Below are 16,279 nucleotides of genomic sequence, written 5' to 3' on the forward strand. Positions count from 1 at the left end.
TGGCAAGCCAACCGGGCGTTGCATCATGACATGGATGTTGCTTTCTTCAATTTCAAAGGCAATGCTCAAAGTTTTTAAAGGCAATGTATTTTGCCTTCAAACTGAGTCAAATCAAGTTGGCTAAATTTAGCTAGGAGCAATGTCATCTCTTTTTTTTTTCGACAAAGGTCGCCGACCAACCGACGATGATTTCCATTTGGCGACCTTAACTTAAAGAAAAAAAAAAGGTTCTCTCTCTCTCTCTTTCTCAAAGAAACCAAACTTCGTCTGGTTTCTTTGAGAAACCAGACCTTTAAAGCCTGGTTCGTGTGGAGAAACCAGACCTTTAAAGTCTGGTTCGTGTGGAAACCAGACATTCTTGGTGAAGGGGTTCCTCCCCTTCGCCAGAGATACGAGATAGACGGTAGAGAGAAGAAGAAGGAAGAAAGAAGAAGAACAACAACAACAACAAAAATTGTAGGCGCCGGCCAACACGACCTAACGACAATTGACTCCATTAGGTCAAACATTGATGAGGTATTGCCTCCAAAATACACATTGCCTTTAACCAAACTAGGAATTGCCTTTATCAAGATTGCCTCTAATAACTTCGGACATTGCCTATAAAATTTCCCCCTGATTTTATATTGAATCTAGTTTTAGTCCCTAATATTATGTTTAATTATAGTTGAGGACCCCATAAAAGTCTTGAGAAATTTCACGAGCTAGGGTTTCTCCCTCTCTCTGTGTTAGAAACACCACCATAAAATCCGACGTCTTCTCGCCCATTTCCAACCCTAAATTTTCTCTTTCATTTTCCACAAGCCCTACTCCGGTATTTCTCCCTTCCTCACTCTCTCTTTGTATCTTATTTACTTATTCTCTCTAACTTTGTTACATTAGACTGGAATTTGGAAACCCTAGATATATTTTTAAAAACCCTAATTGTCTTCTAACTCTCTCTCTCTACGAATTTGAAGATTTCTCTCTACGATGAAATCTTGATTTCAAACCAACCTTGATTTGAATCTAATAACTTCATAATCATCTCCCTTCTTTGAATTTTACTTCATACCCACACGGCCACACCTCAATTTCACTAATAAATTTCCCCCTTTTTCTTGTTTTGATTGAATTTTACTATGAAGATGATGTTGAAGTTCCTGCTTTTGCTAAAGCCATTGAAGCACATCAATGACGGATCTCTGAAGCAATCATAACTCACGCTTTGCAGATTTGCTCTGAGAAGAAGGTAATTTTGAGTTCAATTTTGTTACTTACTAATTTAAGTTGAAATTGATTTGATTTTGATTAGGGTTATGTTTTATAATTAATTACTTTATTAGGTGAAGGTTAAAACACAAGTGATGATTGGTGATCCCAAGGATGTGATCTCTGAAGTTGTTGATGATCAGAATGTAGATCTACTTGTGATGGGTTGTCGATCTTTTGGACCTATTAAAAGGTAAATATGATATCAATATTCAACTAGTTTTATTATTGAAATTATCTCTTTTGCTTCACTTAATCAATTCTCTATAAAGATGGATATCGGTCTACTGTTTTTCTTATTGTTGATTATATTGAATTAGTTCTTAGAATTCGCTTGTTAAACCCTAAAAAAATGGATAGGACAAACATATATGTGAGTCCTTTCAAGAAACAATTGGAGGCCTTTAGGTGGGTTAGGACACCAATTTGGAGGTGTCGCTAAAGGTAAAAGCCTAAATGATATTTTCCGCACCTTAAATGTCCTTGATTTAGTTTAATGCTTTCAATATAGTGACTTTATGATGTAAGATACGATGAGCATGCCAACAATATGTTAAAATAGGTTTTTACGCCTCAAGGCGGTTTACTCTCACAAGGCGGAGTGGCGCCTTTATGCGTAAAAGGCGTAAACTGTATTTTTATAAAGAAAATGACCTCAATTATTACTGCATTGAGACAACATGCAATTCTTCAAAATAGTTAATCCATTGCATAATTTCTTGTGTTAGACCTTTTGCCGAAATCAACATATAAATGGGTTTTGTGATTCCTTACTTATTATGAAGAATTGCACTGGTATCTTGAGTCTTGACTGCTAATCAGCCATCATAGCATTATGAGCAAACAACTTTTTTTTCTTCTTATAATCTGAAAACTTAAGTCACAAGTAAAACATGTCGAAATCTCTACTTGATTTTTTACTTGATGACAATAATTATTTGTGTTCTATGATAACAGGATGTTTCTAGGGAGTGTTAGCAACTACCTCACCCTTAATGCACAATGCCCCGTCGTTGTAGTCAAGAATCCTTCTTGAAACTCCAAGTACGTATTATACACACTTCTGACCATTTCTATCAAATCTTCTGCATCTCTTATAGTTCTTTTGGACCAAGAGTTTCATGAATCATATTTTCCATTAATATAAGCTCATCCCTTGTTCGATAAAATCTGTTTTTCGGTATGAATTTATGCTTATGAGTTCATGTTTTAATAACAGAATGTTTCTTGGACGTGTGAGCCACTGCAACATCAATTGTCTCAGTTCTTGATTAGTGTGGTTAGAACTTCTCCTATGAATATCTTTCCTCGTTCTTATAGTGTAGATTTTTATGTTCTTCTCTCGATTTGTATCTTCAAAATCATGTAAATGTTGTGTCTTTATCCAACTGTTTATCGTTGTAAACATGGTAAACAGATAAAGCTCTCATTCATTATTATTGTAAACATCTACACCCTTTATTTGTTAAGGACCTCTCAGTGGTTAATAAAGGATTTATGTTCTATTTAATTGTTTATTATTTCTCCTCGAAATTTCTGTTCTTTTCAATGGCATTTACAGTACTATATAGTAGAGGCATATTAAAAAACCTAGCCTTTGGGTTGGGGTGGGAGAAAAGGCTGAAAGCCCTATACCCGAAATGTGCACTCATGTCCAATGGGGGCACACCCAAGTCCTATGACGGGTAGTACTCCGGACATGTCACCAAGTCCGATTGAGCAGAGTCCGGTGACGGGTAGTACTCCGGACACGTTCGCCGAGTCCCATTGAGCGGACGGCCGAACTCGAGATGGATAGCACCGGATAACAGAGTTCGCAATGAACTCTGATCTTCCATGGCAGAGAGAGAGAGATATATTTACATCACAAAACAGCTTGGTTGTGATTAGGACAAGCTGACTAGGTTAAAAAAAACAAAAATTGCCAACTGGATTGGAAGATGACACCTTGTATTTAATCTTTAAATTTCACCATAAATGTTCTCATTTAAGTCACCTTTACTCTTCCAATAACCAATTCATTTAGTAAAAAAATCTGGTTGGTAATTTAAATTCTCAATTAACTCATATATTATCACATATAATTGAGAAGTAATAAATTATTTAATTCTCTTCTAATGGGAGCCCTAACGTGACTACTCACAAGTACCCAAACCATTCACAATCCACACTCAGATGACTGTTCATCATCCCTTATACTTACTTTCCTTCATTCACATATCAGTGAGAATTAACCAACTATTTAATTTTCTTTTAATCCGAGGCCTTATATTAAATTGAAAACTAATGGTACTCTCCATTTATGTTACTATCCCCTACCAACAAAATTTTTCATTCACCCTCTTTCAATTTAATGTTCATCCATGGATTGGTTTTGAATTTTAAGCTACTCTACTTCTCTATAATACCCTTATTTAGATTTGACAAAGGATTTTAATTCAATTAATCACTAATGTCATCATCATCATCACTTTCATCGAAGTCGCTAACACTCCCATCAATTACTCCCTCCTGCGGTTCTTCTTCGTTATCTTCATCGTCCATAACATCGTCTTCAGATTCTTCATCACTTTCATCCTTATCTTCATAAACTGCAGGTGTAATCTTGCTTAACTCACCATCTTCATCCTCTGTTATCTGTTCATGAAGAAGCAAAGTTAAGTCAGTACTTAGAAGCCAAAAGATCTGCAAGATTTTGTTTGAAGGAAAAGCTTTTATCAACTCACATCTGTAAAGAGGTAGTCCAAGCAACTAGACAACTGAAGAGCCGGCCGAAAAGTTGAAACTCTAGATTCAATAAGCTGTAGAGGAAAAGGTAATAAACAATCTGAAGGTTTAGTCCATGCTCTCGATTCAGTTTCAATTTCTTGTAGATAAGGGAAAAGTGGATAATTGCTTAAGTTGCCAATGGGTATTCCTCTTTTGACAATCCAAGAAACAAAATTGAAATCTTTTTCGTTTCGATGTATAGACTTCAGAATTTCACAAGAAAAATCTATCATGTGTTTAACAAAATGAATGTACTCTTAGTTTATTTAGATTCAAACACAGTTTTCAGATTGAACAAAACTATTTGAAAGTTTCAAGTGCATCTGAGATTCTCGGGTTCTATAAATTTTTTCTAAAACCTCATTTCTGGAATCTGGATTGTCAACTAACAGAAATCCTTATTTTTATTTTCTATTTGCTTCTTTTAAAAGCATTGTTTCTAAGTAGTGAAGTAAATTAACCTAAAGATACTGACCTGATATATAGAGTTACGAGCAAGTAAGGAAGACTCTTGCGATATTATACCACTTGCATGTTGGAGAAGTAAACTTCTTAGCCATGGAAGAGCACAGGCAAGTACAGCACCCCTGAGATAAAACACATCCACCAGATACACATCAAGTTGAACCTTCCCAAACAGAAGGATAGAGACCATTTGATCCGCGATTTGTTGGTCTAAACCCACAAGAAACTTATAGGAAAAAGAGGCTGTATTTGAAGTATTTCTTTCAAAGTGGTCTATAACAAATCAACAAGAATTCTAGCTCACATACCCACTACATGAATCTGATATTTCTAACATAATAATCTATTTTAGATTAAAGGAGTTTTACCTTGACTGCATTATAGATATCAGGGAGTCCAAAAGTTTCAGAACATCTGATGGATTCAATAGCGAAGTTGTATTTGAAATAACCTGCAATCAAGTAAGCATAAAAGTAAAACTATCAAATCAATTTATGTGCCTACCCCACGGATTACTATAAACACGGATTGAACAGATTGGGGGGTGTATGTAGATCATCAATTCACATTGCAAACCTTTTCGTCTTGGGTATACAAGCAGGTCAATAATTGAGCGCGATCATCAGCATGTAATGCTTGCTTGAGTAAAACATGAACTGAATCAGCACTTGGTGGCTTTGGGCCAGGCGCATGCTCCTCCTCTTCAAGACTCTTGCTTTTCTCATCGTCAACTAAATTTAAACTTGCAAGTTTCTCTCCCATGGTTGGTTCATTCAAATCATCTTCGACATGCAGCTCATCTTTAGCCTCTACATAATCTAAGAATATTCAATAACAAGGTTAGTTTTGAATTTCTGATCTGAAACACAGACTAAACTAGCTATCTATGGATAAATTTCAGTCATTAAACCAAACCAACTAAATCCTGAGTCAGATATCTGGTGCTACCGCCTACTGTGTTATGAAAATGTCGTCACATCCATATGAACTTCATAGAGTAACGAATGCAAAATAGTGACCTCATTTGTAAAGCACTTTTCGTGGATTAAAATTGCTGCTAAAATATTTAGCATCGAGTCAGTGACAACAACTATCTTGCAAATAGACTTTACAAGTGATTTTGCATATTTGCCTGCCGACAAATTCTAGCCCATAATAGATTTATTATAACAACACTAATCATAAAGGTACTTGACCAGCTCAAAGATGGATAAAAGTGCCTAGCATAAACTATTTCATTGTTTAACTATAGAGCATCGATGATTTACTTCATCTTTTATTGTCATCAATTAAACTTCTCACATTATCAACCGAAATTTCAGTTTATTATTGACCAAAGCTTTTCCAATTCTCGGTAAGCAATGAAAAATAAAAAGTGTGGATTAACTGATCATAGTTCTCAGCTTACTAACAATTCAGATTAAGTAATAAGAAAAAGCATAAAATTCAGATACCAAAACTCTCTGTTACCTTTATCTTTTGTGGCCAAAGAAGCTGCGAGGTCTAAATCAGATGCCGATCTCTTCTTCTTCTTCATCTTTTTCTTTATAGTCGAAGGGACTTCAGGTTCTATGTCAGACTTTTTTATACCCATTGGATAAAATTCACCTACGAACACAATGGAAGTATTAGAAAAAATGGTACTATGTGTTTGTACAAATTTACATATCAAGAGAACAACAATCCTGTAGAGCGAAAACTGCTGAACATCATGCTGTAGAAATTAGTATTCAAGCGAGTCAGCCAATTCAATAGAAATTGGGATTCAAAGCTAGTACAATACAAATAAATACACCATAATTATTACACAAATGAAAAGGAAAACAAACAACAATCAAGATAGGAGTCAAAACCAAAATGGTAATTGCATTTCTAGCTTTCTCATCCTACTAGCAATGGATCTTTTGAAAATCTCATCAGCTCCACCATTGATGCACAGCAATTCCTTCATCTCTCAACCTTCCATACAAAGCTAAGCATTCCCAATAAGCTCTTCTGCTCTTCTTCTTCTTCTTCTTCTTCACATTCTGCCATTGATTACTGCACTCTAAGAAGAATTCATCCACTAAATAGATACTTCTATTCTTTAACATCTCTTCCACCACTTCTGCTTCTGCTTTCATCACAATAAACTCTTCTTTCCTAACATTCTTCATCAACCACTCCGACATTCCAAGAGCTCCATTCGTTTCTTGCTTGCCCATAACTTTCTCGCTCATCATTTCTATCTTATACATCTCAAAATCCCAATTTCAGAATCCCTTCGTTCATTAAATCCTTGAAGATCAATGACAAACTTTCCCCATTAATGGGATCTGAATCAATTTTGTAACCATTTTTAGTTGAATTCAAAATGATTAATCGAAGACAAGGCAATGTGCCAATAACCAATGCCAGAAAAAGGGATCGAGACAAAACCCTGAAAACCCTAGAATGAGGGATGGATTAGGGTTAAAATCTTAGCGACTGCAAAATCTGGAAGATGTGTGGTTTCCACCCACTAGGGCAACACGGGTAGTTCGTATTCTTGACCAGAGAAGCATTAACTGTTTGATTCTCTGGATCTCCATTGTTGTTTTTACCTATATTCAGAGAGAAACCCTAGCTCGTGAAAGGGAAGAGCTTCTTGGTTAGAAAATCTGAATCTCTCAAGACTTTTACGGGAGTCCTCAACTTTAGTTAAATATAATACGAGGGACTAAAACTAAATTCCATATAAAATCACATGAAAGCAACATGCAACATCCACATCATGATACAACGCCTGGTTGGCTTACCAACTCACCCGGCCGGGTTTCGGCCGGGAAAAGAGCCGGAAGTTGTATCATTGTTGAATAAAAAAACATTTTGTTACTTAAAAACACACAATTAATATTATAATTAGTTACTTATGTCCCCAACCTTGGAACATCCACACACCAAACCACCTATATATGTACACATCAAACCACATTTTCTTACTTAAAAACACACAATTAATATTATAATTACTAACTTAAGCATACTATATAATTATTTCCACTTCACTTTAGTAGTAGTCGTTATCAACCTTTCCGTCCATTCCGAATTTCACAATCTCAGATCTGCAAATTACAAAGAGAAAAAAAAACATCAACATAATATACTCTTGAGTAGACGAAATTTTGATTGTACGCGTATATTTACTTACGTGATGATAACATCCCGGCCAACCAAAACATCGTTGTCCGCAGGAACGTTATCGGCCACTCCCGTCTGAACATATAGGTTTCGCAGTATTTTTATTTATTCGAAAAGATTAAAACACTAAAATCAAAATTGACTAAAAAGACTTACGCAAACCCAGCCTATGACTTTTAAACAAGCCTCGCAACGAAGGGTTTGCCCCTGGTGGCAGTAGTATGTCTCCCCGCTCGATGGGGTTGGAAGATGTTTGGATGATGACCGACCACGTCTGTATCCGTTCATACTGTGTAAAAAATCGGTAAAGAATGAAAATTAGGACAAGTTCCTCTTTTGAGATGTTCAGAAGCAGTTCTAGATGGGTTTGAAGCTGAAAAAGTAGAATCCCAAAGTAAACATCTTAGTTTAACAGCAGCTTTGGGTAAACCAGTATTAGAATGAGTCCAATAATACCAAGCTCATTTTCCTTTAATGACTTTATTTTTAACTGCTACTCATAAAAAGAACACAAGGAAATGATGAAGATTTGAAACAAATTAAAAATAAAATAGAAGAAGATGAGGAAACAAAAAGGTCTTGAGGTGCTCATGGTGTCAATAGAAAAAAGAGATTTAAAAAATAACACATCTGTAATTTATTATCCTATATGACTCAAAAAAAAATACTAATCAAAATAACATTTAATTTATAAAATAACATAATGTAACAGTAAAAATTGAGACACCCTAGAAAAAAAAAGATTTATAGAACTAGTGTTTCATAAGAAATTGAGATCTTTTGAAACCTTGTTTTAAGTCTTTTTTTCGGTTAGCAAACTATAATTCATCTATTACATTAAAATACTCATAAAAAGAACACAAAGAAATGATGAAGATTTAAAAAAATAACACATCTGTAATTTATTATCCTATATGACTACAAAAATACTAATTAAAATAATATTATTTTAAAATGAAGAAGATGATGAAGATTTAAAACAAAAAATAGGGTCATTGTAATAACACATCTGTAATTTATTATCCTATATGACTAAAAAAAATACTAATCAAAATAACATTTAATTTTGAAATGATGAAGATTTAAAACAAAAAGTATAATAGAAGAAGATGAGAAAAAAAAGGTCTTGAGGTGTTCATGGTGTCAAAAGAAAAAATGAGATTTAAAAAATAACACATCTGTAATTTATTATCCTATATGACTCAAAAAAAATACTAATCAAAATAACATTTAATTTTAAAATAAAGAAGATGATGAAGATTTAAAACAAAAAATAGGGCCATTGTAATAACACATCTATAATTTATTATCCTATATGACTCAAAAAAATACTAATCAAAATAACATGTAATTTTGAAATGATGAAGATTTAAAACAAAAAATAAAATAGAAGAAGATGAGGAAAAAAAAGGTCTTGAGGTGTTCATGGTGTCAATAGAAAAAAATGAGATTTAAAAAATAACACATCTGTAATTTATTATCCTATATGACTACTAATCAAAATAACATTTAATTTTAAAATGACATTTAATTTTGAAATGATGAAGATTTAAAACAAAAAATAAAATAGAAGAAGATGAGGAAAAAAAAAGGTCTTGAGGTGTTCATGGTGTCAATAGAAAAAAATGAGATTTAAAAAATAACACATCTGTAATTTATTATCTTATATGGCTACTAATCAAAATAACATTTAATTTTAAAATGACATTTAATTTTGAAATGATGAAGATTTAAAACAAAAAATAAAATAGAAGAAGATGAGGAAAAAAAAGGTCTTGAGGTGTTCATGGTGTCAATAGAAAAAAATGAGATTTAAAAAATAACACATCTGTAATTTATTATCCTATATGACTACTAATCAAAATAACATTTAATTTTAAAATGACATTCAATTTTGAAATGATGAAGATTTAAAACAAAAAATAAAATAGAAGAAGATGAGGAAAAAAAAAGGTCTTGAGGTGTTCATGGTGTCAATAGAAAAAAATGAGATTTAAAAAATAACACATCTGTAATTTATTATCCTATATGACTACTAATCAAAATAACATTTAATTTTAAAATGACATTTAATTTTGAAATGATGAAGATTTAAAACAAAAAATAAAATAGAAGAAGATGAGGAAGAAAAAGGTCTTGAGGTGTTCATGGTGTCAATAGAAAAAAATGAGATTTAAAAAATAACACATCTGTAATTTATTATCCTATATGACTACTAATCAAAATAACATTTAATTTTAAAATGACATTTAATTTTGAAATGATGAAGATTTAAAACAAAAAATAAAATAGAAGAAGATGAGGGAAAAAAGGTCTTGAGGTGTTCATGGTGTCAATAGAAAAAAATGAGATTTAAAAAATAACACATCTGAAATTTATTATCCTATAGGACTACTAATCAAAATAACATTTAATTTTAAAATGACATAATGTAACATTAAAAATCATAATTTGATTTATTTATTGCCGAGTAAAAATTGAGACACCCTTGAAAAATAAGATTTACCAGACGGAAATAATCTTATATAGGGCCATTGTAATAAGCAAATTAAGAAACTTACGCTCTTTCACTAAGAATCATGAATTCTTCATTCTTTTGGTCGGAAACAATCCGAATCTTCGAAATTGCGCGACATATTGGAGATACAAGTTTGTTACGATCATAGCATTTTTTGCAAGCATAAAATACTTGATTTTGAACTTGTCTGGGAATTACAACTCTAGACACAGTCTTCCTCTTCCTCTTGGAGTTTTCTTCACCACCACTATCGCTACTTCCATAATCAACATAATCTTTAGAGCAACAACTCATTTTTTTTTTTAGTTTGAGAAGTAGAGAGTTAAGAGTAGTTGTGGTTATGGCTGTGGTGGGGGTTTATATAGTACTAAAAATGCACCATTAGTGGTCAAGTCTTGGTAGCCAAGAATAACAAAAATAACACAAGTTTGGTCAAGCCTCTCTCTCTCTATGTAGTCTCTCTTAGTCTCTCTCTCTCTCTGTCTCTCTCTCTCTGTCTCTCTCTCTCTCTTGTCAGATATATTCTCTCTTCTATGGTTCATTCCATGTCACTCAACAAATAAGACATATGATGGATTAAAAAAAAACACGTAATTTTGCGAATCAACAAAATGAATATCTTCGGGGTAGTAAAACTACATTGTCAATCCCTCTATTTCTCTTCTCTTTAGTTACATAAATTTAATATCAGTTACACTAGAAAATACAGAAATGTGGTAGCAGTTGCAATTGATAGGTTAATGATTATGTCAATAGCAGATTTGATACACTACTCTTTATTCTCATGCATTGCTTTTCCATCCTATGAGTGCAATGCTACTTCCATATCTTTTTTATAGTTTTAAAGTCTGTCTTGTAGTCCCACCAGATAATATCACAACAATCTCTACATAGTCAATTTATAAAATACTAAAGTAAACAACATTCTGTTTTTGGAATTCTTTTGAAAATATTCTTCAAAATTTAAAATAAGTACTATAAAGTATTCTTAAAGAAAAAGACAACTTTTCATAGAACGAACAAAAAAACTTTTTTTTTGAATTGTTTAGCGTGTCTCGAACCCTTGACTTGCAAGGAGTTTATCTCTTTCATTTACTAAATAAACACTTACTATAATGACTCATTGTCCATTAAAAGAAAATTCAAAGTTTTGGGACCGCTTTTGTATTCAGGTGAGGAAACGTGTAGTAACAAATTCTAAGTAATTCTGTTATATCCCACACAAAACAAAATAATATTGTTGGTCACTGATTAGTCAACAATGTTTTCTCTTCTTTACTTTTATCATTTTGCTTCTTTTAAACCAGGGTTTCAATTTAACATTACAATATTTTAGGTGGGGGTCAAGTACCAAAATGTGGGATTACTTTCAGTTCATCAATTGATTAGATACTTGCCCACATGCTCTCAGATGGCTAAAAGTACTTCTGGATCACAAACCTTTGGTTCTCTATAACCTTGAAGATGTAGTCCAATTCTACTCACATTAAACCCAATTGTTAATATTGTTTCAACGTTGGGTCGGCTTGGAAATGTACTAAATAGCATGGAAATTCATGCTTATGCTATTAAACATGGATTAGATTCAGATTTGCTGGTCGAAATACACTTATAGATATGTATGCAAAGTGTTGTTATGCAAATTATATGACTCAAGTTTCCCAAAAGATGCCTGATAAAGACTTTATAACCTGCCAACCTGGACATCCATGATATGTTTGTTTCTTAAAGATCAAAAATTCGTAAGAGATCTCATTAATAAACATAAGTTTTTATCGTAATTTTCTCTTCCTTAATTGGAATTTAAGTTTCTTGTCGTACCTAATTTAGTCATTGACATGTATGCAAAATGATAAAGTAAAGAAGAGAAAACATTGTTGACTAATCAGTGACCAACAATATTATTTAGAATTTTGTGTGGGATATAATACTTAGAATTTGTTACTACATGTTTCTCACGTGAATACAAAAGCGGTCCCCAAACTTTGAAATTTTTTTAATGAACAATGAGTCATTATATTAAGTGTTTATTTAGTAAATGAAAGAGATAAACACCTTGCAAGTCTTTTTGTTCCTTCTACTTCCACAAAAAAAAAAAAAAAGTCTTTTTGTTCATTCTAAGAAAAGTTTTTTTTTTCTTTAAGAATAATTTTATACTTATTTTAAATTTTGAAGAATGTTTTCAAAAGAAATCCAAAAACAAAATGTTGGTTAGTTTAGTATTTTATAAATTGACTATTTAGAGATTCTTGTGATATTATCGGGTGGGACTATAAGACAGACTTTATCGTAATTATTTTGACCTATATAGAAATTACCCCTTTCTCAGGGTGTGGGGGCACGTTTGACGTGTCCCCCCAGTAAGGCCTCTGTTTATAGAAATTCCTTGTAAATAGAGTCATAATAAGGCATAGAGTGAGGAATGGTTCAGAAATTCCAAACAGAATTAATTCAGATTATCAAAGATTATGTGATTTCCAAGGAACAGTAATTGATTCTGATGTTGTCGATTTTGCTATTATTGATTAATTGGTCTTCTCAGAAGAATTCTGATGTTGGTGGTATTATGAAATGAGGCTTTACCAAGGATGATTAATCTACTACAACAATGGCAGTTGAGAGGAATGTAAATTAGTATTTTCTTTATTTTTGTATTATTAGTATAATAATTTCGTTATTGTCAGACCTTTAGGGTCTCTTTTCACGGATCTTTAGGATCCTTTTTTCAGACCTTTAGGGTCTCTATTCTCGGATCTTTAGGATCCTTTGTGTCAGTGTCTAGTCCAATTTCTTTCCCTTCATGAGGCACTTTGCAGGCACTTTGCACTTACAAGTATGTAATTCTCATGGAGTTTGCAACGGAGAGAAATAAGAATTCATCCATGTAATCACTGTGATTTAATCACTTATTAATAGAATTTGTTCCCTTGGCTTCAAAAAAGAAAAAAAATAAGACATAGAGTGTAAAAGAGAAACAAGGCTGGCCGTGAGTTTTTAGCAACGGACCCCAAAAAAATGCAATGCGGTTCTACGTATATTTTGCAAGTATCTTAGGTATTGCTCGTGTCTACGTTAAAATGAAGAATCAACCGATAATTCTTGGTCGGAATGCTAAGAAGTTTGGTCTTCCACTTTAGAAGTCAAGATATCTAGAAACGTTAACAATTCCAAAAAAAATGAAAAATCAATATTAAAATGCATAACTAATTTTGAATGATATTTTATTAACATTTTTTTTTTTGAAATAAGATTACTTTCATAATGAGGTTATAATGTTGTCTCATGAAAGAAAAGAAAAATGAAAAAGATACTAAGACAAATTGTGAACAAGCTAACTGAAAGGACCGAATCCTAAAAGAGTCAGTCAATGGGGACTAAAGCGTGATGCGCTAAATTACGCGCCTCCTGGTTGCAAATTCGCAAACAATGTAGAACTTCCACTTGTAATAATCTGAGCCTTCCACGTAAATTAGAGATCATGATGTGTATGTGCCAAGGGACGGTCTGATCTGCATTGGTGAGCAATCCAACGGCATTTAATGAGTCTCCTTCTAATATATAAGTCTCCAGGCCTAGGGTTTGTGCGAGTCAATTTGGAAGTTATTGATTACTATTTGTGCGGAGTTATTTTAAAATTAGTAACATAATTTAGTGTTCTTAACAAAAAAGAAAAAGAAAAACATAATTTAGTGAGAAATTAATATTCCCCAAGCTATGTTGTAACATTTTTTCCTACACAGAAAGAAAACATTGGGATGCAGGAGTAGGGGTGGGAAACGGACCTGGCGGGTAGTCTGCGGTCACTTACTCTTTCGGTTCGGGCGGAACGGACAAATTCTCAATTTGTCCGTTCGGACATCCGAACAAATCGGACGGTTACTTGACAAAATTCGGTTGTCCGGGAATTTGTCTGTTTGGACATCCGAACAAATCAGGCGGTTACATGACAAAATTCGGTTGTCCGTTACCCGTCCGTGTCTGCCTAAACTGTCGAACAATCTGGATACCGGACCGGTTGGACTCGAGCACAATGTTTATTTATTTTTTTGCTTGAATGCCTATAAAAGATACTCATTAGGATTTCACCCAAGAAAAATCGATAAAACCTAATCCCACATTGTAAACTTAGTCACTGCATGCATATACGTGTAAATTGTGTAGTCTAAATGTCAACTATATTAATTGATTAGCACACACATGTTATTGTGCGGTCTAAATGTTAACTATATTAATCGATTATAATTATATATATATAAATAAAACGTCTAAGTAAGTCGAAAATATCAATCGATCGGATTTATCGGTAGGACTCGGGCGGAATGCCGGTTAGAACCTTTTGTTCGTGTCCGTCCGACTAAATTTGACGGTCCGGCTGAGTAGTGTCCATCTAGGACATCGAGCGCCCACGGTCACATCAGACTCGGGCGGTTCACGGACGGATCCAGGCTCACAGGCCTTTTTCCCACCCCTATGCTGGAGGGAGTAGATTATCCAATATAAAAATAATAGACAACAAAATGAGACGAAAATATCTAAAATCTCACGTAGACAACAAAATGTTCCCATGTTTATACTTTCATCCCACGTTTATACTTCTAACTCTGCTAGGCGAAATACCACTGTTCAAGTGGAACTTCGCCCAATATTTTCAGATATTCTATCATCATTATTATTGCACATACGTGTAGCCGTGGATGGGGCAGTGCGGGCGCGGGCAGGGCGCCCGCACTGGCCCCCCACTATATGGGTACATTTTGTTAGCATAATAGAACGTAGAATTGGTGCTAGCTCGCTGGGTAAAGTTCCATGATTTGTGTAGAATAGGTCTTTGGTTCAACTCCCATTGAAGTCATTTTTTGTTTAATCTTTTTTTATTTTATGTTGTAACAACCCCTCTCCCACTGGCCCTTTCCCACTTTCAAGTAATATTTTTATTTACAATTTTTCTTTATTAATCTAACTTTCAAACCTTAATTTCAGATTGCGTGAAAAAAAATTGAATCTCTAATTTTTGTACAATACTATACGGATTAGGGAACTTTTTTTTTGGTTAGACAGAGAAACACCGTTCATTTGTGTTCATCAATGATTTATTATAACGTTTTACAAGTAAACTATTTCAAATTTGTGGTCATTACTCTGCGTGTAATTATTTTTACCTCGAATATGTATAAATAGACCCTGATTAAAGTTTGGCACTGAGCCCTAAAATTAACAGCCACGACTTGTACGACTATATATATATATATATATATATATATATATATATATGTTGAGAGAGAGAAGATATGCAGACACCTATATTACTAAATTAAGTCTCTATTGGAAAATCCCTTAAAATTTGTGGCCCAAAACGAGGTTTGATCGCTTTGAGCCAAGATCGGCCCTAGAGGAAGGATGTGGGGGTTTATGCATTTTACCTCATACATGTAAATACCCTGTGTTGTTACTCTAGGGTTTGGAAATTATCTTTATTTCAACACAAGAGCTACAATCATTTGTGTATTATTTTGGTATACACAAATAAATCTTTTAGTTATTATTTGACACATTGTTATAGTTTTATTATTCTCTCTCAAACCTATAATAGTGACTCCATTTACAATTTTGTAACAAATAATGATAGTAACATTGATAATATCAGTAATGATTATTATTATTGTGATGATGATATTGATATATATATATATATATATATATAATTGTAATCAAAATAGACATGAGTTTGATTATTATTATTATTATTGTTATTGTTATATTTGCTAAACCATTCAAACTTTGTATTTACGTTTGCTGCTCATGCAGAAGAAATTAGAGAAAAAGAGGTTATAGCCTGAGAGAGATATCGTTGATCTGCAATTTTTTTTTAAGATAACAAGGTCAAAGAGAAGAAGAGAGTAGTTGATTGACAACCTCGCAGAGAAATAATGCATGTTGAAGCACGCAAGGGTATTTTTGGAAGAGAAATAAGGACTTTAACGGTGTGTAGATGGAATTAGAAAGAAAATCAATTTTGAATTTACGAAAAACAAAATGGCAAAAAAAAAAGTTGGTCATAAAATAAGGGGATAAAAAGATAAGAGTTATATCTTATTTGACCCCTTATTTTGTGACCAG

The 16,279-nt window shown here is 33.2% G+C and overlaps 1 protein-coding gene and 1 pseudogene across 3 annotated transcripts; one reads left to right on the plus strand and one right to left on the minus strand.

Annotated features, from left to right (window-relative positions):
* Positions 1-30: 30 nt before the first annotated feature.
* On the plus strand, positions 31-2,729 carry LOC147553204 (universal stress protein A-like protein; annotated as a pseudogene). Its single transcript, XR_015237491.1, has 5 exons — positions 31-58; positions 1,128-1,231; positions 1,326-1,444; positions 2,209-2,295; positions 2,471-2,729. The product of XR_015237491.1 is annotated as a universal stress protein A-like protein (transcript).
* Positions 2,730-3,550: 821 nt separating this feature from the next.
* LOC147553205 (uncharacterized) lies at positions 3,551-7,177 on the minus strand. Of its 2 annotated transcripts, none has more exons than XM_086671398.1 (7): positions 6,339-7,177; positions 5,956-6,093; positions 5,062-5,303; positions 4,854-4,936; positions 4,496-4,607; positions 3,978-4,052; positions 3,551-3,888 (listed from the first exon to the last, which is right to left on the minus strand). In XM_086671398.1, the coding sequence occupies exons 2-7, from the start codon at positions 6,077-6,079 to the stop codon at positions 3,694-3,696; spliced, it is 831 nt and encodes a 276-aa protein (XP_086527524.1). In that variant the 5' UTR covers positions 6,080-6,093; positions 6,339-7,177; the 3' UTR covers positions 3,551-3,693. The 2 variants fall into 2 exon arrangements, with proteins under 2 accessions (XP_086527524.1, XP_086527523.1); XM_086671397.1 differs by having other exon boundaries at positions 6,376-7,156.
* Positions 7,178-16,279: the final 9,102 nt, after the last annotated feature.

This window comes from Eschscholzia californica, unplaced genomic scaffold (assembly GCF_041429995.1).
Source record: "Eschscholzia californica isolate CP2 unplaced genomic scaffold, dmEscCali1.0.p SCAF_3, whole genome shotgun sequence".
Lineage (NCBI taxonomy): Eukaryota > Viridiplantae > Streptophyta > Magnoliopsida > Ranunculales > Papaveraceae > Eschscholzia > Eschscholzia californica.

What these genes read in the sequence shown, in the direction of transcription:
- LOC147553205 (XM_086671397.1), bottom strand. Translation starts at nt 6,436, where the DNA reads ATGAAGGAATTGCTGTGCATCAATGGTGGAGCTGATGAGATTTTCAAA. An exon ending in ATATCTATAATGCAGTCAAG is followed by an intron (nt 4,608 to 4,853) that starts GTAAAACTCCTT and finishes GTTTTATCTCAG; the next exon opens with GGGTGCTGTACTTGCCTGTG. An exon ending in CTCGTAACTCTATATATCAG is followed by an intron (nt 4,053 to 4,495) that starts GTCAGTATCTTT and finishes TTTCCTCTACAG; the next exon opens with CTTATTGAATCTAGAGTTTC.